Genomic DNA, 24,887 nt, shown 5'->3' on the forward strand with positions numbered 1-24,887 from the left:
TTGCATGATTTCTTTTTCTGAGGGTGAATATACCTTGTCAATGGTTGATGTCTTCACTTGATTATTTTATGTATTTCATATTGAACAACAATTTGTGCTTTGGAGTCAAATTTATAAAATTAAAGATGCCTTTCAAATTTCTACAGGTTTTATTATTCATTACTTTTCATAGTGTAAGGAGGGAGTTGTCTTACCTTTATTGCACAACAGAACAACAAAACTACTTTTAAAATCATATTTCATATTCTGTTTTATTTTGGTAACATAGTGACTTTCATAATTGAATAATGGGCAATGTAATTTGTTTACGTATCCACGGAAGTTTTAGTTTTTAATTTTTTTTTTTTTTTTTAGCATGATAACAATGTTTTTCACATCACCCAGTTCTAGCTGGTATCTTTGAGATACTTTGCTTCCTAATAAATTAATAAGCACAATAATCAATTTTACATATGTAATCAACTGTAACTGCAGATCTGGCCTGCTTGTGTTGTGCTGTTTTTATTATATTCAGGCCTGACAAAAGGTCCAGAGTTCAGTGAGGAAATATCATCCGGGGACAATCACAGACAACATTGAAATAATATAATGTTGCAGTGTAGAAATTATCAACACTTTACTGCATGACAAAGTTCCGCTGTTTTTGCAGTTCCCAATGGCTCCATGGCATCGGGGCTGACCCCACTGAATAGTGGGTGCTTGAAGTGACGCCAAAACACCAGGACAAGGCGTACAGCATACAACAACGACGATGCAGCAAGTAGAACAACTAGGCAGAGGAAATACAACTAATTATGTACAAGAATTATTTGAATAAAGTATATGTTATCATTTTAATCATTATTATCTGTGTCTGACAACAAGATCAGTATTCTTGCCTAGACTCAACCGAGCGAGGTTGAGGATAAATAATAATGTTATTAGGTAAATATTTTCACACAGACTAATGTACTCATACTTTTAATTGGAAAGTGTTGGGTTTATTCTGTATTACTATTATACATATATTTGTAGTAATTCATTTCTTTGTTAAATCATTAAATCATTCTTCCTATTGTTCGGCTCGAGGTCATAGACAGCCGCCTGGTCCACTCTCACGTGGACTTCTTATCCGAGGATTGTTTGTGCTACATCTCATCCAGTATCGGGCTCTGAGGGTTGTTGATCGAGAGGCAACGGAGCCAGCGTCACTGGCCAATACATGAAAGTGGAATAAAAAACAAAATATTTGATATAGCAAGATAATAACAACATTAATTTACTCATTCATCCATTTTTGTTTTAGCATTACTCAGTAAATGGTTTAGTTGCCACCACACAGATTTTGGGAACACCAGACCACTTTAAAATAAAAATAATGCCTTGGAGACAATCACATTAACATCTAACCTGTGTAGAGACAGAGTATGGTCTATAAAACTAATAAAATTGCGTGTGTCCAGTACCATTAATCAAGATTCGAAACTCTGATTGTGTTGCATGTATGGAAAGATATTTGTGTAGCAACCTTCTGTAGGAGCAGAGTCAAGAAAAACCTCTATGTCGTGGAAGCTATAAGAAGGGAAGATTTTTACCCTGTTCCAATAAATATACAGTCAATATAGGTGAAACATTATCTCCAAAATGGGGAAATCCAACAATAAAGCCGCTAACGATAAAGACCTTGAACAACTAGTTGTGTAAGGTTTGCAAATTTGTTGAGAAGCAATCCGTCTTAATGTATATTTTTGTTGCTCTCACAACTGGGCCTTGAACCTTTCCCCCTATCATTATTGTTGTTTTTTCTCTCCAAGCTAAAGTCTGTGTATTATTGGAAAAGTATGGAAAATTACTGAGTGAGCAAGTGAAATGTAAGATGGCAAATTATTGTTAGGGTAATTAGTCTTACATTATTATATATTAGCTCGCAATGAAGAATGCTTTGCTTAGCCTATTAAAATCAAAAAAGTCATTTTAACACCTCTGCTTGCAACCGTCGGACGAAAATGTCAGGAGAAAAAGCGAAGCTTCAGACCCAGCATTCCATCTATTATTATGGGGAATGTAAGATCTCTCCCCAACAAGATGGAAGAGCTAACGGCGCTGACCAAACAACAAAGACAATATCGGAGCACCTGCATCATCTGCTTCACGGAGACCTGGCTGGATGAGCGAATACCAGACTCTCTCATCTCCTTGGATGGCTTTCAGCTGGTGAGGGCGGACAGGGACGCTGAGGAGAGCGGTAGGAAGAAAGGTGGGGGACTAGCTGTCTTTATTAACAGTAGATGGTGCAGTCCTGGGCATATTACTGTGAAGGAGCAATTTTGCACTCGAGATATCGAGCTAGTAGCTGTTAGCATCAGGCCATTTTACATCCCCCGGGAGTTCTCGCACGTCATTATAATAACTGTGTATATAGCTCCTTCGGCCGATGCGGCAGTGGCTCGTGAGCTGCTCCACACTACTCTGTCCCGGCTACAGACGTCACCCCCCCAGTCTCTCCTTCTTATCTCTGGTGATTTTAACCATGATCCCTTGACTTCGACTCTCCCCACCTTCACTCAGTATGTGAAGTGCTGCACCAGGGAACAAAAAACTCTGGACCTGCTGTATGCCAACACAAAGGAGGCATACAGCTCAGTCCCCCTTCCCCCACTGGGCCGCTCAGACCACAACCTGGTCCATCTGATCCCCACCTACATCCCTATGGTGAGGAAAATAAAACCTACCACGAGGATCATACAAAGATGGACCGAGGAGACCAGCATGGTACTGAGGGACTGTTTCGAGACAACTGACTGGGAGGTGCTGTGCAAATCACATGGAGAAGACATCGACAGCTTGACCCACTGCATCACAGATTACATCAACTTCTGTGTGGAGAACATCGTACCCTCCAAGAAGGTCCGTTGTTACTCAAACAATAAGTCGTGGGTCACCAGGGATCTAAGGGCCCTCCTGAACAAGAAGAAGAGGGCTTTTAGGTCTGGGGAGAAGGAGAGTCTCAAAACGGTCCAGAAGGAGCTGAAGAGAGAGATAAGGAGGTGAAAGACCAGCTACAGGAGGAGGCTAGAGAAGCAACTCCAAAGAGGCAACACCAAAGAGGTCTAGAGGAGCTTGAGGACCATCTCGGGCCATGGAGGCAACAGTGGGAGAGGCCCGGAGTCCGGAGACGAGGAGTGGGCCAATGAACTGAATCAGTTCTTTAACAGATTCAGCCCTGCCCCTGCTCCCCTGACCCCCCAGACCAGAAGCAACTCTACCCCCGTGTTCTCCTCTTCCTCCTCCTCTTCCACCGGTCTCTGAATCTCTGTCGATCAGGTGACAAAACAACTAAAGAAGATCGAGGCAAGGAAGGCTACCGGTCCAGACGGCCTTAGCTCCAGACTACTGAGAGAGTGTGCGGATCAGCTTGGCACAGTGATTCTGCATATTTTCAACCTCATCCTCAGTCTGCAGAAGGTCCCCACCTTGTGGAAAACTTCCTGCGTGGTCCCAGTCCCAAAGACTGGGAACCCCAGGGAGCCAAACCACTTCAGGCCGGTAGCACTAACCTCTCACCTGATCAAGACACTGGAGAGGATCATCCTCAACCACCTGAGCCCCCTGATGAATGCAGAGCTTGACCCTCTGCAGTTTGCCTATCGTCCAGGCATTGGTGTGGAAGATGCTACCACCTACCTGATGCACAGGTCTCTTTCACACCTGGAGAACTCGGGAAGCACGGTGAGAATGATGTTTTTTGACCTCTCCAGTGCATTCAACACCATTCAGCCGGTCCTTCTGAAAGGGAAACTGGAGGTGGCTGGAGTAAGGAACCACCTAGCCGCACGGATCATCGACTTCCTCACCGACAGACCACAATATGTGAGACTCCAGGACTGTACGTCTGATGTGGTAACTTGCAGCACGGGGGCCCCACAAGGCACAGTGCTTTCCCCACTCCTCTTCTCCCTCTACATGTCAGACTTTAAACATAATACAGACACCTGCCACCTCCAGAAATTCTCCGATGACATCGCCATTGTTGGACGAGTGACTGACGGGAACGACCTGGAGTACAGGGGAGTCATCACAGCCTTTGTCGACTGGTGTAGGCAAAACCACCTGCACAATAACACCAGTAAGACAAAGGAAATGGTCGTTGACTTTCGGAGGACACCTCAACAGACCACTAAGGTGAACATCCAGGGTAAAGACATTGAAATTGTGGAGAACTTGAAGTACCTGGGTGTTCATCTCAACAGCAGACTAGACTGGTCCACAAACATAGATGCCCTGTACAGAAGGGGCCAGAGCCGCCTCTACCTGTTGAGGAACCTACGGTCCTTTGGAGTGTGCAGGTCACTGTTGAGGACCTTCTATGACACTGTGGTGGCATCTACCGTGTTTTATGCAGTGGTCTGTTGGGAAGGTGGGAACACGGAGAGGGACAGGAACAGGGGGAGACAAAGTTGGAAACCTTCACGTGGTGTCTCCTGAGAGGCCGCTCGCCGCGGCCTGCGAATTCCAACAAATACCACTCAGAGCTGCCAACAAGGACCGTGGCACCCTACGTTTTTCATCCAGCCGGAGACATTTGACTGCCCCCCACCTCCGACTACCCCCCGGATGAAATAATCCGCGTTCCAGTGGCAGCTCTAGCGCTATCTGAGGGCAATCCTCAGCCGCTTGTAGTGCAACAACAACAACAACAACAACAGGAACAGGCTGAACAAGCTGATCAGGAGGGCCAGCTCTGTTCTGGGCGGTCCTCTGGACTCTGTGGAGGAAGTGGGAGAGCGGAGGATGCTGACCAGGATGAGGTCCATCATGGACAGCTCCTCCCACCCCCTGCACGAGTCGGTGGAGTCCCTTCAAAGCTCTTTTAGCAGTAGACTGCGGTACCCTCACTGCAGGAAGGAGCGCTTCCGCAGATCCTTCCTCCCATCAGCTGTCAGGCTCTTTAACCAAAAAAAGGTTGTGGGTTAGGACTATAGTATACATGTGCTTCTATATATATGTATGTGTATGAAATATGTATATCTCAGCAACACGGTTACTTATTTATATATTTATTCATGTATTTATTTATTGACTTACTATTCACTACCTATTTGTGTAAAATGCCTTACCTATACCTGCATCCTCACCCTCTTCCTACTGCAACAAAGAAATTTCCCGAATACGGGATGAATAAAGTTATCCAATCCAATCCAATTGGCCGCGGTTGGGGAAGCCTGGGCTTCCCTGCTGAAACTGCTGTCCCCACACCCCGACTTTGGATAAAGCAGTAGAAAATGGGATGAGATGAGATGAGATATTTTCTCGTGTGAACTTAGACACCCTCGCTCTACACCCATGAATAAAAAAATGAACCAGCACGTAAATACGTAAAGCTGGCATGACGATGACAACTCACTGCATGGGGCCACTCAGAAGGAGACTCCACCAGGAGATTGATGACAACATGGTCGGAGTCATTGAATTTGGCAATCGTCCTGACAGCGTGATGTCCCTTTACAACAGCATAATAGTACAAAAAAGAAACAGCAGTTGCCATGTTTCTTGAGCAAAAAACCTCTCGCAGGAAGAAGTCCGAAGCCTCCTGTTTCTCCGTTAAGATTCCATTGAAGATCTAATGCCTCTCGATTCTGACGAAGAGCACTTGGACACAAGCTCCCAGGAACCCTTATTTTTAATTAAGTAAATCAAGCAGGGCTGAACTATTTTCACCGTAAGTACAGTACACTCAGATCATAATTGACTTTCATTCATTCATTCTTTTTTCATACAAGTTACCTTACGCAATTGGATTAATCAATAACCTTGTAATTGTTTTGATTTGAGGCCTTAAATGGACAGGAGAAAATGCCGCTCGCCAGAAATTCATTTGTGACGAGGATGATGTCAGAATGAACTTTCCTTGCAAGTATCATCAGAGATGGTAAATTAATTGATGTCTTCAATTTAACAGATGTCTTCTTGTATTGTTTTATAATTATATTAAAGTATAATTATTTATGAACCTAACATTACCCATTCAATTGAAGGCACTAGGCATGGAACACCCTAAATTAGTCACCAGCCAATTGCAATGCACAAGGAAAAATACATTAACACTCACAGTCATACCGAGCAAAGGTGAATTACTTGTTTTTGTAAAAATATGTACTGTCTCACCAATGAAGATACCACTACGGCTGGGTGATTCAGTATTGTAGTTTTTATCAAAGTTTCCTGCCAGTGCCCAGATCACAACTGGGTAATCAACCAGAACATAACGCATGTGCTTGTCCAGTATTACATTTTGCATGAAAAACCTATAAGAAAGAATATTATTTAAGAACAGGGGATTTTTTAAGCAATCTTCATACATATATACAGTACAGATCATAATGTCATGGCTCTCTTGAGTTTCAAGTTATCTGATTTTTCTCTGATGGAGTGATTGGAACAGATACTTCTTTGTCAAACACAAAATCATGAAGTTTGGTTCTTTTATGACTTCATTATGGGTTAACAGAAAAAGTGATTAAATCTGCTGGCTCAAAAATATACATACATCAACACGAATTAGCAATTTTGGTGACTTAGAAAGTTGTATCAGTGAAATTAGCTTCATAGCATGTCCTCTTAACTTCTTGTGAGTGATTATGAGTGACTACTGCGGGTGACTACTCTGAGGCCATTTAAATGGGGCTCATTGAATGAAAACGCCCAAAAACGCTCCAATGGGAAAGTCAAAGGAGCTCAGCATGGATCTGAAAAAGCGATTCTTTGACTTGAACAAGTCAGGAAAGTCATTTCAAAGCAGCTGCAGGTCCCAAGAGCATCAGTGCAAAAAATGTTTGGAAGTACAAAGTGCATGGCACTGTTTGTCACTGTCACAATCAGGAAGAAAACGAAAGCTATGACCATGAGAGAAAATTGGTCAGGAGGGAGAAGATTCAACCGAGAATCACCAAAAAGCAGATCTGCCAAGAATTAAAAGCTGCTGGAATACAGGTGCCAGTGTCCACACTGAGAAGCTGCCGTGCAAGAAGGAAGCCTTTTCTCCAAAAGCGGCACCTTAAGGCTCGACTGAAATTTGCTGCTGATCACATGGACAAAGATCACACCTTCTGGAAGAAAGTTCTGTGGTAAGATGAAACAAAAATCGAGCTGTTTGGCCACAATTCCCAGCATTATGTTTGGAGGAGAAAAAGTGAGGCCTTTATTCCCAAGTACACCATGCCTACCGTCAAGCATGGTGGTGGGAGTATTATGCTGTGGGGCTGTTTTGCTACCAATGCAACTGCTGCTTTACAGAGAGTAAAGGGGATAATGAAGAAGGAGGACTACCTTCAAATTCTTCAAGATAACCTAAAGTCATCAGCCCAAAGATTGGGTTTTGGGCGCAGTTGGGTGTTCCAGCAGGACAATGACACCAAACACACATCAAAAGTGGTAATGGAATGGCTAAATCAGGCTAAAATTAAGGTTTAATGGCCTTCCCAAATTCCTTACTTAAACCACATTGAGAACTAGTGGACAATGGTGAAGAAACAAGTCTATGTCAGAAAATCATCAAATTTAACTGAAGTAATTGAAGTAAAAATGGCCAAGCGACATGTTACCAAATATTAGCACTGCTGTATGTATATTTTTGACCCAGCATATGTGATCACTTTTTTCTGTTCACCCATAATAAAGTCCAAACTTCATGAATGTTTTTTTGACGAAGAAGTATCTGTTACACTCACTCTATTAGAGTAAAATCTTAGTTGTAGAAATAATTGGAAACTCAAGAGGCTTCACATTGTTCTTCATATACATATATATATATATATATATATATATATATATATATATATATATATATATATATATATATATATATATATATATATATATATATATATATATATATATATATATATATATATATATATATATATATATATATATATATATATATATATATATATATATATATATATATATATATATATATATATATATATATATATATATATATATATATATATATATATATATATATATATATATACGTATATATATATATATATATATATATATATATATATATATATATATATATATATATATATATATATATACGTATATATATATATATATATATATATATATATATATATATATATATATATATATATATATATATATATATATATATATATATATATATATATATACGTATATATATATATATATATATATATATATATATATATATATATATATATATATATATATATATATATATATATATATATATATATATATATATATATATATATATATATATATATATATATACGTATATATAAGTATGGCTTACCAAATAAGCATCACAGCCGTCAACATACAGTAGGAAACGGTAGCTGAATTCGCTGGGGAAATGTTGGCTTCGTAGGTCAGAACAATGGCCAAGTTGATAAGCATGGCAATGGTTGTCCATGTTGTGTAGATCATCACGCCATTCTGAACCTGCAGTCACAATATTTTGTTGTAAGTGTTTTTATTTATACGAATCAGTTGGCGGTCTACGAACCAGTGTGCGGAATAGCCATAGGTCGACTTTGTGGTATTTATTGAGCCATGATCCATAAACATGCAGACCTTGGCAGGCAAAAAAGATCATGCCATAGTTTGTGCCAGCGACCAGGATCAGAAAAACAAGCGCAGTAATCATCCACCTTCGAGAATATGTAAAAAATAATACAAGTTAAAGCAAACAGGTGGACAATTTTTAGGCACAAAATTCAATAAATTATTTTTCCAGGAGTATTTGCTCATCTGCTTTAACTTGTGTATGAATTTAACTACTGGGAAACATTTTTTAGCAATAGGGTTTAAATACAGTAATACTTTGACTTAAGAGTGCGTCCGAGGAATTTGAGACACGTAAAATTCCGATCAAATTATTTATTTATTTAATTATTTTCCAAGATGCCGCTGTCAGGCGGCAGCCGGTGGCAGTAGCTCTGTCCACTCTAATTTGTTTTTTTATGTTTTACAGCCTTTCTATCTTTTTTATTGCATTTTAATATTTCTTATTACAATCATTTTTACTTTGCACGTTATACTTTTTAATTCAATGTTGTTACAATTTTTTTTGTTCAGTTACATGTTTCTGCTACTTCTTTTTTGGAACCATTCAGCCATGCCTACGCTTTCGTACAGATGGGATTATCTGTGTATAATATGCAGAAGAAGGAGCAATGCTGCCGGAAATCCAGAGCTGGACAAAAGTTCCCGGGAGAAGAAGCAACGCTTCAGACCAGGGGTATGGAACCTATGGCTTGGGAGCCATATGTGGTTCTTTATATGAGTGCCTTTTGCTCTCTGCTAACCTGTGAGATAAAATATGGAAACTTCTGGTGACAGAACTGAGATACTACATCTAGAACTGCTTAATCTTCATTTTTTTCGCTAAAGATTCTTCCGGAATACATTCTAATTGATTGGCATTTTTGTCACTTTAAAAGTGCTGAAATTACCCCCCAAAATTGAAAAGGCACTCGTTTATACACATGTATTTTGACTTTTTAATTCGTAGTATGGCTCACAAGTAATGACATTTGAAAAAATGAAGTGTTTGTGGCTCTCCTCGTCAAAAAGGTTCCCGACCCCTGCTTCAGACCAACCATTCCATCTTTTATTATGGGGAAAGTGAGTTTCATCCCCGATAAGATGGAAGAGCTGTTGGCGCTTATCAGGCCAGAAATGGAGTCGGAGAGTTATACTCTGCTACTGTTGATTCTTCAGCTGCAGACTACTGAGGGACTGTGCGGATAAGCTTGGAAGAGTGACTTCATATGTTCAACCTCGGTCATAGTCTGCAGTAGTTCCCCATCTTGTGCAAGACATACTGTGTGTGGTTCCAGTTTTATCCAACTCTACATCTTTTTTTTGTGTCTGTATCCCTTTTTGCCACTGCAACCAAGATGGCGCCGCTCATGTGGCAGCCGGTAGCGGTAGATTCGTCCACTCTTGCTCCTTTTGTGTTTTTGCTGCTATTCTGTCTTTTTTGATTGCATTTTGGAATTTCTTAATGATTTCCTATAAACTTTGCTTTGATTTGTACTGTGTGCTTTTTTCTTTGTTGTTCTGCGGCCTTTGTGACTCAGCCCCACGCATCGAGTGGCTTGGTTTCTTTGTGCTAGTCCTAGATGTCTTTGGAGCCGTTCAGCCGCGCCTCCGCTGTCATGCATGCAGGATCAGCTGTAAGCAGTGGATGATAGTGCCTGGAGAAGAGGCATCGCTCCAGACCGAGCATTCCATCATTGTTTTTCGGTCATGGAAAGGCTGCCGGTGCTTGCTGGGATGCTTGTGTTTCCCCGACCGGCCTCTCCCCTGCTGCTGATTAGGTGATAGGAGAGCTTAGGAGGATCTAGGCAAGGAAGATGATCTTTAAAACCTCCAGACTACCGAGAGACTCTGTGGTAACCTCACTCCCAAGCTGCAGAAGGTCTACAATGTCTTGTGTGGCTTGTGTCTGTCTTGCTACTGCAACCAAGACATTTCCCGAATACGGGATGAACTAAAGTTCTAACCTAACGTAACCTAAATATTTACCTTCAGATACGAGACAAATTTTGAGATACTACAAACATTCGAGACAGCCATGTGGCCGCAAGAGGCTGCTTATGATTTCAGCTCTTTCTCGCAGCATCTCCCTCATGCAAAGGTATCTGAGCGTTGTATTTTTCCGTGTTTTTTTTGCATTATGAGCGAATCTCTCAAGTCTCTCTCTCTCTTATTTTTTTACTCTGTTACTAGATGGTGAATTACAAAAAAAATTCCATTATAATATCCTGTTTTTTGCTGGTTTTTCTGATAGTGGGAATTTTTTATTTTATTTATCCTTTTTTCTATGGGAAACTTTGATTTGAGATATGAATAAATCGACATACGAGCTCAGTCCCGGAACGCATTAAGCTCGTATCTCAAGGTATGACCGTATATTAGTTATCCATTTTCAGCTACTGTAAATTAGTTATATGAATACAGGGGTACATTTACTTACAAATGATTATATAAATTTGAAATTCTCAGGTTCCAAACCACTTTAATATGCAAATTAATGTTCCAATAACCATAAAGCTGTGAGCAGCCTTGTAGTGAAGGGGTTCACTTGCTCAATTCTCGCTGGTGGCGGAATTATTGGGAGTGTGGGTGGTCACTTGTCTCTCTGTGTGCCCCACGACTGACTGGGCACCAGTCTAGGGTGTAGTCTGCCTATTGCCTGAACAGAGCTGGGTTAGGCTCCAGCCACCCTCACAACCCTTTCGAGAATGGGTGCTATGGAAGTTGAGACTTAAAGCTGTCCAACTTATAAAATATTAATCATCCTACGAGTGTAAATACAGTCATACCTTTAAACACGACCTTAGTGTGTTGTAGGAGTGAGCTCATACAGACGCTCCCCTACTTACGAACATTCAAGTTACGAACAACGGTACATACGAACATGTCTGGAAATTGCGTTTATGTCGAAAAATGTACCTAAGTTTGATTTTGTATTGCACACCTTTTTCCGAGTAGTGCTTCTTTGCGCCACTGATACCGACGCCTGGCGTCTCTCCGTCTGTCCCTTTCTCCGTCTGTCCCTCTCTCCGTCTGTCCCTCTCTCCGTCTGTCCCTCTCTCCGTCTGTCCCTCTCTCCGTCTGTCCCTCTCTCCGTCTGTCCCTCTCTCCGTCTGTCCCTCTCTCCGTCTGTCCCTCTCTCCGTCTGTCCCTCTCTATGTCTGTCCCTCTCTCCGTCTGTCCCTCTCTCCGTCTGTCCCTCTCTCCGTCTGTCCCTCTCTCCGTCTGTCCCTCTCTCCGTCTGCCCCTCTCTCCGTCTGCCCCTCTCTCCGTCTATCCCTCTCTCCGTCTATCCCTCTCTCCGTCTGTCCCTCTCTCCGTCTGTCCCTCTCTCCGTCTGTCCCGGTCTGCCGGTCTGTCCCGGTCTGCCGGTCTGCCGGACTGCCGGTCTGCCGGTCTGCCGGTCTGCCGGTCTGCCGGTCTGCCGGTCTGCCGGTCTGCCGGTGTTGGGTTTATTCTGTATTACTATTATAAATATAGTTGTATTAAGTCATTTCTTTGTTAAATCATTCTCTTATTATTCTCAAAGTGTTGAGGTCACGAATAACGGCCTAGTTCACTCTCACATGGACTTCTCCAAGGATTGTTGACGCTACATCCACATACCCAGTATCGGGCTGAGAGGGTTGTTGATCGGGCAAGGACTCGATATCTGCCATTTCCAGCAACGGAGCCCATAACAAAGATATTGTTTCTGCCACGTCCATAACACTCGTGACGCACTTCGGGTTTTTCTTTATGTAATTATTATATGATTCTTAGGTCAAGGAAGGCATAATTGTTCTAATCTAAATGTTGTTTAGGTCTAGTCTCCTGTTTTTGTTATTGGTAAAATACTTTGATTGTTATTGTAGTTCCAGATGTTGTTTTTACTCATACGTGATGGAATGATCAACAATTCTGTAAATTGTTTTGATTCATGGCAATAAGAGTCGTACGAAAATGTCCATTCGAGGAGACGTTCGGAAGTTGAAGGAGCTTGCTGAATCTCCCCTCTGAGGTTTTACCTGTTATCCATTCTATTTAATTAAATGTCAATAATTGAATAAGATGTCTGCCTGCAGTTATTGATAATTACGGATGAAGGTAATTATTAATGAACCTAACAGCCGGTCTGCCGGTCTGCCGGTCTGCCGGTCTCCTTTTTCCTCATATTTCAAATTTCTCATATGAATGGACACTTGTATGTCAAGGTATTACTGTACTTTGTGATGAGACACATAAATAATAGCACTTTAACCTATGCCAGCCAACAACCTGAATTGGTTAGCAGCCAATCGCAGGGCACAAAGAGACTGTCAGGCCCAGGGCTGCGCCTGCCAGCTAATCACAGGTCCAGCGCCGGTTGGGCCAAGCGGTTCAGTTGTGGCTCATCAGTCGTCAAGGAACTATTTTAGCCACCCAGAGCTTGACCACACCACTGGATCGTCTTACACAGTCTACTGTTAAGTACCTTCTCACGCTATTTCCCTGCTTTGATGGCCTGATCTTGGACCTCTTGTTTTGCCTTATGACCAACGACGACGACCATAGACACTACTACGATTACGAGCCCACCAAGAATTTAACTGTTCTTTAACAGTGAGTGGGGCATGCTAACCACTGCCAACCCAGCAACATTTTTCCTTTTTATGAAATAATAATAATTAGATATATTATTTGTCTTCTTACTGGGGCGTGGCGGACGAGTGGTTTGTGCGTTGGCCTAACAGTTCTGGGGATGCGGGTCGATCATCACTGTATGGAGTTTGCATGGCGCTTACGTAGGTTGTCTCCTTGTACTCCGGTTTGCTCCCACATCCCAAAAATATGCAGGGTAGGCTGGTTGAATACTCAAAATTGACATTGGGCATTAGCGCAAATGAGAATGGTTTACGGTCTCCTTATGCTCTGCAAATGGCTGGCCACCAATTCACGGTGTCCCTCGCCTGGGGTCCTGGGCTGAGATATGCTCCAACACCCCCTGCAACCTTTGTGAGAATAAAGGTTTCAGAAAATGAACGATTGTCTTTCTACTGTAAACGGAAACCCAAATGTCAAAGACGACAGCCGTGGCCATTGAGACAGAATGTACTGCCTTATAATGACTAAAATTTTGTAAAGCATAATATTACTAATTCTAGTTTCAAAAATTTACCATAATTGTATTGTAGATTGTAAAAACCTTACATTCTATCCCAGACCAGCAACCATGCGATATTGAAGCACATATTGAGACACCAGCAAATGAAGAATCCGTAAGGTAAAACTGGTGGACTACAGTAGACAAAGCCACTAACGTTCCTGTGAGAGACAAAACAAGGAATTATTTACAATGTCACAGACAAAATGTTTAAATTGATAAATACATCATTAACAACTTACTTTCTGCAAATGTTTGCCAGGATGTAGAAAATCATCAGCGTCAACCACACATAAATTACGCTCCAGATACTGAAGGTCCATCCTGATGGAGTAATCTCCGTCACATATAAGTCGGACACGTTGCCTGTAGTGGTACTAAAGGGTCCTGTACAGATTTTAAAGTGCAGTGTTCGCTGAATGCAATTGTCACACCGAGCACCTTGTCTTACCTATTCCCAAAACTGAAAGACTGTTGAACACCAAACTTATGCCATAAACCACAACAGACAGTGATATAGCAATAAGGCGTCCGACATTGTGTTTCCCCATTGTAGGCAACTGCTTCTGCAAATAAATAATAAAATAATGTATCACTTGAACAACATTTGTATCTTTTCATCATTTGGCACGTCGTTTGATGGATTTTTTAAATGTGTTTTATTTTAATTTATCACCCCTCTTTATAGTTGATAAAACACAAAATAACATGTTACTTGATATTACTGTTATGGTTACTGGTATATATGGATATACAGACGCTCCCCTACTTACGAACATTCATGTTACGAACAACGGTACATACGAACATGTCTGCAAATTGCGTCTATGTCGAAAAATTTTCATCAGTTCGATTTTGTATTTCGTGCCTTTTTCCGAATAGTGCCTCTTTCCGCCGCCAATACCGACGCCTGGCGCTGTGAAAGCTCAGCTCACCCAGCATCCACCTTCCTCTACCCAGTTCGTTGCAGTGTGGAAGATACGGAAGTGTGGAAGTGCGTGATGTATCTCCACAAAGTGCGAAAAGAACCTTTTTCCTTGTTATCATTTATTATCTTGTGCATCCATTGTTCAATATGGTTGGTGAAAAGCTAAACCCATCTAGTGAGGGAGGTGCAAGGAAGATGCAAGCCATTTCATTTGAAACGAAAGTGGCAATAATAAAGAAGCTTGATGCACATGAGAAAGTGGTGAGCGTTGCACAGGAATACAGCTTGAATCGTTCGAACGTCAGTACCATTTATAAACAGAGATCGAGCAGCAGGACCCAAATATTGAACCTTGCACAAAGATTGCAAATAAATTGAATGATGCCATACAGTGCTACCGCATCATTTATGATGAAAAAAAAGAAGAAAACAGTGCAATTGTCATTCGATAGCTTTATTCGGCCAGTTTCTAGTAAATCTCTCTCTTTAATATATGTATACAGTACTGTATGTATTCTCTCCATTTTATTAAATGTTTTTTTCAGTACAAACCAATGCTGGTTACTTATACAAGCCTTAAACATACAAATCCACTTATATAAACCTTCAATATACTTATAAAAGCCTTAAACATTAATTATAATACAAAATATAGCACGGAATCAACTTACGAACAAATTCAACTTATAAACAAGCGCTCGGACTGTAACACCTTCGGAAGTTGGGGAGCGTCTGTATGTTTTTGGGGAGGGAGGTCATGTTATGAGAGTGGAGAGGTTCAGACAGGTGTATTGAACTGTTTCATTTTTGCATGTTCTGTTCAGTTCACTTCTGTACCGTTACATGTTTACAGAGCTATCAAATGTAAAAAAAAACATATTTTGTAGTGGGTAAAGAGAATGTTTAGATGATATATAGTAGACCTGGACGATAAAAAGATAATAATTATTGTCAAATAATTTCTGTTAAAAATAATATAAGCTTTCGATAAATGTCGAACGCCATAAAAATGGTAATATGTGAATGCTAGTTCTAGACCAGCATCAGTAGACAAAAAAGATGGTAAAGAACAAACAGCTATTTTTAGCATGGTTAGGAATAGAGCGACTAACACTGAGCATGAAAATAGAAGGACTATACCACAGCCAAAATGAGACATTACGAGATGCAGGACATCACCGAGCCCACTAAAAAAATCAAAGGAAGTCTTCCTGTTTTTTTTAAAGCTTCCAAAATGCCTTGTTGTTAGGTGTGTTATGGGTTGGTATTTCATTTTCTCCTCCACGTGCGTATGTTTGCTTTTTGAGATTGTTTGTCCCTCCCCCTTGATAGATGAATTATACTCAGACAGTGATTTCCTCGCCCGATTTGAACTTCAGTATCCCCGTTCCAGCGCCCCATCTTCTCGTTCTGGCCAGCCAAACAAATTCTCCCGTTTCAGCGAGTTGCCAGGTTTTCCCCATTTTACTCACCAAACTTAGTTTTTATCTGTACACAAAATCCATCCTCCTTTTCCCTTCTTCTTTTCTATCGCCATTGAAGCTAATGCGGAAAGTCGAGCCTGTCCTGTCGTATTTCTGGCATACGTTTTTATCAGATTTATTGCTGAAATGTTCGTTCCCGGTTGTGACAGGCTTGCTTGCTTCGGAGTTGTCCAACCTTTTTTAATTAAGTCCAGCTTTTCTTGAAAAGTCTCTTTTGAAAATGGCTTTGACAGTAAATCTGTAACCAAATCCATTTCTTCTCCTCCTTCAGCAATTACGGGTGGACAAAACCGCTATTTAATCAACACAACAATATATTTGCTTGTTCATCTCGCTCCAGATACAGTTTGGTATCACTGGCTAGTCCACTCTATTACCAGTCAATCATAGTTGATGAAAGCGATGACATATTCCTATGCCTTCAAGAAAGCATTGGTGTCGCTTACTTGAAATCTAATTGGTTAAAGCAACATTTTTATAAACGCTTGTTTTATGCAGCACAGTCTGCAGAACTGATTGTGAAGGCCTCAAGGCAGATTTCTGACCCTGACAACAAATAATGGCTGAAATGTGAATGATTAGATACTTAAATATGAAAACACACATCTAGAAGCAGCGCAACCAGGAGAAAAGCAATGATAAGAAGCTGACAATTTGTAATTATAGTATTCATGGACAAAACATAATTAACATTGGTCTGTCGCAGGCCACCACTGACATTGTCAACACACTGGATGAGGCCACTCAGAAAGAGACTGATGACAACATGAATATGTCAAAATGCATTCTGAAACTCACAAGCTAAGACTACAAGCCATTCAATTTGTAAATAATCTCGACAGTCTCATGACAACAACAACAACAACAATAATTGTGCAAGAAAAATGCCTCTTGAATCTGACAAAGGATGGACTAAAGCTCCAATAACCTGTTTTTAAATTATTGAAATCAAGGGTGCTCAATACGTCGTTCACGAGCTACCAGTTGATCCTTGAGGTACTATTGGTAGATCGTATGACAGTAAGATTTGATCCACTAAAAAAATATATATTGGACTTGAGCAATTAACAACTGTTGATTGTTTATACAGGCTACACGTGGAAATATGAAGACATGAAAAGCTGTGATTGTCACAAACCCAAGCAGGTTCAAACCCACATCCTTGCGAGGGCGGTGGAGGATTTACGACTCCTGATGAAACAATCAGAGTTTCACTCCTGCCGCTCCGTAAACTTAGCCTAAACATGCAGGCCGTTTGGTTGGGTGACAGACATCACAGTCAAGGAAACAATGCAGCACCAGTCCTATCTCAATGAAGCACAATCAGATCTATTGGAAATTTGTGAAGAACATAGGACAACAACAAAAAAGAGAGAATATTCTGCCTGGAGGATCTTAAACAAGCAATGGTAATAATAATAAGTGCATTTTTAATCATTTGCTTACTTTTATTCTTAAGGCTCTGAGGAGTGGAGGATCTTTGTGTTTTTCACAGATATTTGTGTCTGATAAAAAGCAGTTTGCCTGATTGTGCATCTGGCTGAAGAGTTCCTATTTCATGGTTTATTTTTCCAGTATTGATATTACACTTTAAAGTACTGTCTATTCGAATGTGAACTTCATATACTGTTAAATTATGTCATATGCACTTTTACTCATTTATACAAAATTAGCATTGCTTTTGACAATCTTTCGAAATGGAAAAATGGGTAGTTTCTTTAATTGCTTCTTTTAAAACCTATATTCTTATTGTTTTTACTTCTTAGTTGCTGTATTGTTGCATGTATGTATGATTAGAAATTTATTTTTAGTATTAATAACTTTAATGCTTCTGCTTCTTAATCACTTGTTGTGTATGATTTTCTCATTCAGTATTCCCCTTCACATGGCCGTTTTGATGCTGTTCATAAGGAGCTTTATAAAATAATGTCAGTGAAACATAGTTATTTTGCTTTGAATGTGGACTTCTATTGACAGGCCTTAGGAAGAAGAGGAAGGACTATGAGAAGAACTTCAGTGGCAGACCTTCGAGTAATTTTTTCCCCTAGTTTCTTGTTACCATAATGAAGTAGTGTTTAAAGCACAGGTGTCGAAGTGGCGGCCCAGGGGACAAATCTGTCCCGCTGCATCATATTGTGTGGCCCAGGGAAAGTAAATCGTGAGTGCCGACTTTCTGTTTGTGGATCAAATTATAATGAAGTATATAGATAGATTATATATCCTGATTTCCGCCCTTTTAAATAGATAATAGCATTTTTTCATACATGTTTTTTTTGTGTTTTTAGTTAAAAAATAATTTTGTAAAATCTAAAAATATATAAAAATATTTTCTATTTTCCACTTTAATATGGAACATAATGATTAAGAAATTTTCCCTTACTAAGAAAAAAAACTCAAATGTTTTTTTTAGATCTATAAATAATGGAATATTGAGGACTTTTGATCCAGTTCTTTTGAGCAATTTATTTAAAAAATCTAAATATTATATCTAAAATGGTTCGACGCACATGAGATCGAGTTGACATTAATGCGGCCCGCGAACCAACCCAAGTCTGACACCCTTGGTGTAAACTGTAAAGTATGTTTTTTTTCTTTTGTGTACGTCAACATTGTTCAATGTATCCATGACAGTATTTTCAAAATAAAATAGCAGATAAGGAATGCATTTATTATTGGGGGCACGAGTGGTTAGCGTGTCGGCTTCACAGTGGCACACCTGGGTTCAAATCTAGGTTGATCCGTCAGTTTGCATGTTCTCCCCGGGCCTGCGTAGGTTTTCTCCAGGTAATCCGGCTTCCTCCGGGTACTCCAGTTTCCTACCACATTCCAATGACATGCATGGTTGGCTGATTGGACACTCTAAATAGCCCCTAGGTATGAGTGTGAGTGTGAATGGTTGTTTGTCTCCTTGTGCCATGCGGATGGCTGGCTACCAATTAAGGGTGTCCCCCGCCTCTGGCTCAAAGTTAGCTGAGATAGGCTCCTGCAACCCAATAAAATGAGATGAGAGATGAGAATATTAACAGTCAACGATGACTTTTTTGTCTGATACCAGTGACCGAGACGATCCGGATTAGAGCTGAAATGGGTAAAACGAGATCAGTTTCACAAAAATACGCAGTACCAACCATATTGAATAATGGATGTACAAGATATTTAAAGATAGAAATGAAAATGGTTCTTTGCGCACTGGAGATACGTCTCGCACTTCCGCACTGCAACGCACTTGGCAGAGGAAGGTGGATGCTGGGTGAGCTGAGTTCTCACAGTGCCAGGCGTCGGTATTAGCGGCAGAAAGAAGCACTACTCAGAAAAAGGCGTGCAATACAAACTCAAACTTACAAACATTTTTCCACATAAACGCAATTTGCAGACATGTTCGTATGTACCGTTTGTTCGTAAGTTGAATGTTCGTTAGCAGGAGTGCGTCTGTACTTTAAAAAACTAAATTTCTGTACAAAAGTTATTAAACGACGTCAGCATTTTCAAATGATCAAAAAAAATCAGATAAAATATCGGAAAATGTATACATGGACAGGTATGACACAGTGACACACTTGACACATTGTTGCTGAATAGTTGACAGACTCAAATGACACTGATTTGATGACCCATTGTATGCAATACCATCATTTACATATTCTCATTCACATGTTCTTGTTCAATAAATTTCATGTTATTAAAACTCTTTAATATCTGAGACACAATTGAGTTAAGAGAACATCTGTGATAATGTCCAAACCTAAATGCAGTTACTGTGAAAAACTGACATTGGACTCACTGTTTAAAGATTTCTATTTAAAAAAAGGAGTTTCTCCAGACTTTTGTAACCGAGTCTATTTTTTTTCTTTGTCACAATTTATCCTGCTTTAGAGAAAATGCGTTCTCAAGAACTAGAAGATGAAGGTGTGCATAGGTACTTGTTCGCTACTCAACATTTTTATTCTCAATGGAGGTCCTCCATCCTTGACCACAATTTTCAATAAGCATGAACACGTCAAGAACTCCATCCTCGATTGAGCCTCCACCCTATTGACAGATGCAGTTCTTTATGAACACGGTTTGGTGCGCAACTGCTGTGTTGACACAGTTCCGGCATTGGTCACGTGACTATCTTAGTGGTACGTGCACCGATGCAGGATTTGCCAAGGGAGCTCTGTGTCGGCATTGGTCACGTGACTATCTTAAGGCAGTACGTGCACCGATACACGGTTTGCCATGGGAGCTCTGTGTCGCTGGACTCATCATCAGTTGTTTGTCTCTCTTTGTGCCCTATGGCAGATTGCCGACCAGTCTAGGATGTACCGTATTTTCACGACTATAAGGCGCACCGCATTATAAGGCGCACCCTCAATGAATGATATTTTTTCCATATATACGGCGCACTGTATTATAAGGTGTACTGTATTATAAGGCGCACTGTATTATAAGACACACTGTCTATTTTGGAAAAAAAATAAAACTTTTAAGTGCACCTTATAGTTGTGAAAATACGGTACGCTGCCTTTCGCTTTAAGTCATTTAGAAAAGCAACGCTGCCAAATTCTCTGGAATTTTCAGTTTCCCCAGACGATCAACGGAAACTCCGGGACTCTGCACAACCTCCCTAAACTCCGGAAATCCAAAAATTATCCCTTAAAGTTTTTTTGGAAGGAAGCATTTCGGAAAAGTACCAAATTTCTCATTTGAAAGCATCGAAATTCACACCATCGCTACAGCATCTGCAACTTTCTTCTAAATTAGATTCAACTGTACTATAAACCGGATGAACTTGGTAACATGAGTGCATAGTGAATCATCCGTGTTACAAGTTCTGATAAATGATTCGTCTTGTGTGACTCCTGCGTGGCAATCAATACTGAATAGATTACATATTGTCGTTTTTTTCACAAGGGAAGTATTATTAAGACTGACTAAACTACCAATCTTTTGTTTTGAAACAAATCTTATCATTTCTAGGGGTTGTTCTAAAGGAGGTGGAATACTCACCACTCATAAATCTTGTTGATATGCCTGCTCGGGATAAGCTCAAAATGCATGGCAGTTTGGATGAAACTTCTAATCAGAAACCTAGACACGCAGAAGTTTATTGGTTGCCATTTGACAAAATATCCCATGTTGAAGCTGTCTCCAAAAATACCAACATTTGCCCATTGCATAACATGCAAGTGCGGATAAAGGATCACCTTAAAAATGTAGGTTCATGTTGTGGAATTTGAATTTGCCAATTTGAATGAGCAAGAAATTATACTTTGTTCTCTTTTTATACATATTTTCATTATGCTTTACATTTCAATAGTTTGCAGAAACACAATATGCATTATAAACAATTATTCCTTTGTTCTTGCAGTTGTAAAAGCTGTTCAAAGAGAAACCAACATTGTAAAAGCTTTTACTGACCCATGCACAAAATTCTTTATGTTAAACCGCACTGTTTGATTTATAGTTCCTGAATCTGGTAGTTATCCAAGGGGTGCAGTATCGTAAAAGTCTCCTTCCCCCAAGTCAGAGGGTCACCTGAATTGATCAAACAAGCAAAGTACATTGGATGTTCCCTTCTCACTTAAACCCACCCATTAAATCTTATCGTTATTTACTAACATCTGCGAGGCAAACTTTTTCTACAGTCGCCAGGATTTAATTACTCTCTGGAGGAGATGCGATATACCCATCACACCAGGAGGACATCTCGAGGCCACCGAGGGCATGCAGATGTCTGGGAATTTGGCAAAGAACTGGGACGTTTTTTCTGCTGAATTTGAGGACTTTGTGCTAGCCACAGGGCTACACGAGAAACCTGAGGAGGTGCAAGCTACCGCCCTGAGACAGCTAATGGGTAACGAGTATTGCCACGTCTATATGCATAATGTGGTATTGACGAAAGATCAAAGGAAAGACCCATCTTAAATGCATTGGGGGAGTATTTTAAACCTGCAAGAAACTTGATTTATGAGAGATAAATTTTCGATTGCTGCAAACAAGAGACTGATGAGCCAATAAGCTGTTTTTTAAATAGGCTAAGGGAAAGAGCTACATCGTGCGAGTATCGTGGGCAAGAGGATGAGATGATTCGTGACAGGCTCGTGCTTGGGGTTGCAAGTAAGGACACTCGAAGGCGCTTGCTGTGTGAGCCAGACCTCAAATTGCCAGCTTAAGTGGAAATATGTCAGCTTGCTGAGCTGACTGAGAACGCATGAAAACCATGGAGAACCCGCAAGTACAAGTGGACAGTGTGAATGCAGCAGAGAGACAGACTGGGAGATATAGAATGCTGGACAAGAAAAGAGAGCAGTTGGCTTGCAAATACTGCAGAAACGGTCACAAGCATGGCAAGGAACAATGCCCAGCCGGTAATGTAATGTAGTGTAATGTAATGCATGTTGTGCATGTGGCGTCGCAAATCATTTTGCCAAGGTATGCCAGCCTGTTAACAGGACCAAGAAAGTAAATGTGCTGGAAGCTCTAGAGCAGGGGTGGGCAAACTTTTCAGTCCGGGGGCCACATTGACTTAAAAATTTTGACAGATGGGCCGGGTCAGCACAAGATACGATACATATAAAAAACTGCATCCGTTAACAGTACATATGAAACATAAACAGAAAAAAAGGACTAAAGTATTAACATACTCCTCACTCATCATTAAAGAATAAAGTACAAAGTAAAGTAAAAAGGAATGAATTGAGAAATATTAAAATGTCATTTAAAAAAGATACAGGGGCTGTAAAACACGAAAAACAAATAAGAGTGGACAGAGCTACTGCCACTGGCTTCCGCGTGACAGTGCCATTTTGGGGATTTTTTTTTAGTTAAAAAGATTATTTGGACAACGTCGGCGGGCCGGATTAAAGAGCCTAACGGGCCGGATATGGCCTGCGGGCCGTAGTTTGCCCATGTCTGCTCTAGAGCGAGAGCGTAGAGATGAGGTCGGAGATGAAGTCTTTGCATAATATGTTAATGGATACAGAATGCATCAGCAAAGTGTATTCAAAAAGTAGGAAATGGTTTGTGCACCTGCGATTGAACAAGAAAAGACAAGCATGCCAACTTGACACCGGTGCCACTTGTAACGTCATGAGCAGTAGGACCAAAGAGAAGTTGTCGCCGGGCACAGCCCTATACCCAAGCTCAACTAGGCTGAGACTTTACTCAGGTGAAACTATGCTATCACAAGGGAGATTCCACACAGAATGCGTCATTAAAGGAGGAGAGCCCGTCCTCTCTGGGGCCACATGTGGACGCCTGGGCCTATTGACATTCACAATACCCAAAGAGCTGAACAAAGTAGAGGGAGGAGAAGGTATGCCCCTCACTAAAGAGCAGCTGCTACACAAGTATGCTGATGTCTTCAATGGCCCTGTTGAGTCAGTCCCAGGTGAAATACACTTTGAGCTCGATCCAAATGTACCAGCCGTACAGTGCGCACCTTGAAATGTTCCTGCAGCATTAAGGGAGGGGGTCAAGGACAAACTAGACAGACACATCAGAGCAGAGCATGTCTAAAGAGTGAGCGAATCTACTGCATGCATTAGTAATATGGTAACAGTCGCAAAACCAGAAAAACATGACTGTGTATAGACCCTAAACCCTTAAACCGAGCACTGCTGAGGTCTCACTATCACATGCCAACACTTGAATAGGTACTGTTCAAGCTACCCAAGGATCAAATATTTACATTGGTCGATGCCCGCGACACTCTCCTAGAGTGCAGACTTGATGAGGAAAACAGTCGCTTGACGACGTTTTGGACGCCGTGGGTCCGCATGAGGTGGCTCAAGTTGCCATTCTGTGTTTTGGTAGCACCGGATATCTACCGACGCAAACAGAACGAACTTCGAGCGGGCTTAGCTGATATTGAACCAATAGCAGATGACATCCTGGCCTGGCCGGACATTTGGTCACCGGACGTTTGGTCGCCGGACGTTTGGTCGCCCGGCCGTTTGGTCGCCGGACGTTTGGTCGCCCGGCCGTTTGGTCGCCCAGCCGTTTGGTCGCCCGGCTGCTTGGCCGCCCGGCCGTTCGGTCGCTGGCCTGGCCGGACGTTTGGTCGCCGGACGTTTAGTCGCCGGACGTTTAGTCGCTGGGCGGACGTTTGGTCGCCCGGAAGTTTGGTCGCTCGGACTTTTGGTCTCCCGAGAGTTTGGTCACCCAGAAGTTTGGTCGCCCGGACGTTTGGTCGCTGGGCGTTTGGTCCTCATTGGTCCCCGGTCTTTTGGTCGCCAGTCAAATGGTGACGAGAGTAAGTAGTGTTGAAAACAGCTCTCACCAAGAGTTTAATGTCTAAATATCTACTGTTGATTCATGAGAGAGAGAGGTTAATATCTAAGTACTATTTAATACCTAAGTACTGTTGAAACCAGCTCTCAAAATTATATTCACAAGAGTTTAATATCTAAATATCTACTGTTGATTCATGACAGAGAAAGGTTAATATCTAAATATCTACAGTTGATTCATGACAGAGAGAGGTTAATATCTAAATATCCACTGTTGCAATGTTAAAATACTTTAGATCAGGGGTGGCCAACCAGTCAGAGACCAAGAGCCACATTTTTTACTGTGGTACCGCAAAGAGCCACATTTTTTACTGTGGTACCGCAAAGAGCCACATTTTTTACTGTTTTACCGCAAAGAGCCACATCATACACATACCTTTGCTCAGCCAGATTTATTGTAAATGTCACACACCAGCATAGTAATGACATAAATTGACTGCTACAGCACTAACAGCACAGGCCAGTCATTATCAACAATGAACATTGTGTGCACTGTCTCACAC

General features: G+C 41.0%; 1 protein-coding gene and 1 long non-coding RNA gene across 4 annotated transcripts in view; one reads left to right on the plus strand and one right to left on the minus strand.

Moving 5' to 3' along the window:
* Window positions 1–232: 232 nt before the first annotated feature.
* The window catches only part of LOC144209888 (uncharacterized), a 31,851-nt gene continuing 7,196 nt past the window's right edge, over window positions 233–24,887 (minus strand). Inside the window, exons 1-8 of one of the 3 annotated variants that reach the window (XM_077736440.1) lie at window positions 21,101–21,234; window positions 14,151–14,265; window positions 13,942–14,086; window positions 13,747–13,860; window positions 8,540–8,684; window positions 8,327–8,475; window positions 6,145–6,284; window positions 233–769 (exon numbers count right to left, since the gene is read on the minus strand). In XM_077736440.1, coding sequence (XP_077592566.1) covers window positions 609–769; window positions 6,145–6,284; window positions 8,327–8,475; window positions 8,540–8,684; window positions 13,747–13,860; window positions 13,942–14,086; window positions 14,151–14,250 — 954 coding nt within the window. In that variant the 5' untranslated portion in view covers window positions 14,251–14,265; window positions 21,101–21,234 and the 3' untranslated portion in view covers window positions 233–608. Of the gene's footprint in view, window positions 770–6,144; window positions 6,285–8,326; window positions 8,476–8,539; window positions 8,685–13,746; window positions 13,861–13,941; window positions 14,087–14,150; window positions 14,266–18,827; window positions 19,307–21,100; window positions 21,235–24,887 lie in introns of those variants that run through there. The other 2 variants (XM_077736439.1, XM_077736438.1) reach the window with 2 other exon arrangements.
* Window positions 17,294–18,772, plus strand: LOC144209890 (uncharacterized). Its single transcript, XR_013329272.1, has 2 exons — window positions 17,294–17,520; window positions 18,089–18,772. It is a non-coding gene; the product is annotated as an uncharacterized LOC144209890 (long non-coding RNA).

The sequence above is a fragment of the Stigmatopora nigra genome, chromosome 16 (assembly GCF_051989575.1).
Source record: "Stigmatopora nigra isolate UIUO_SnigA chromosome 16, RoL_Snig_1.1, whole genome shotgun sequence".
Lineage (NCBI taxonomy): Eukaryota > Metazoa > Chordata > Actinopteri > Syngnathiformes > Syngnathidae > Stigmatopora > Stigmatopora nigra.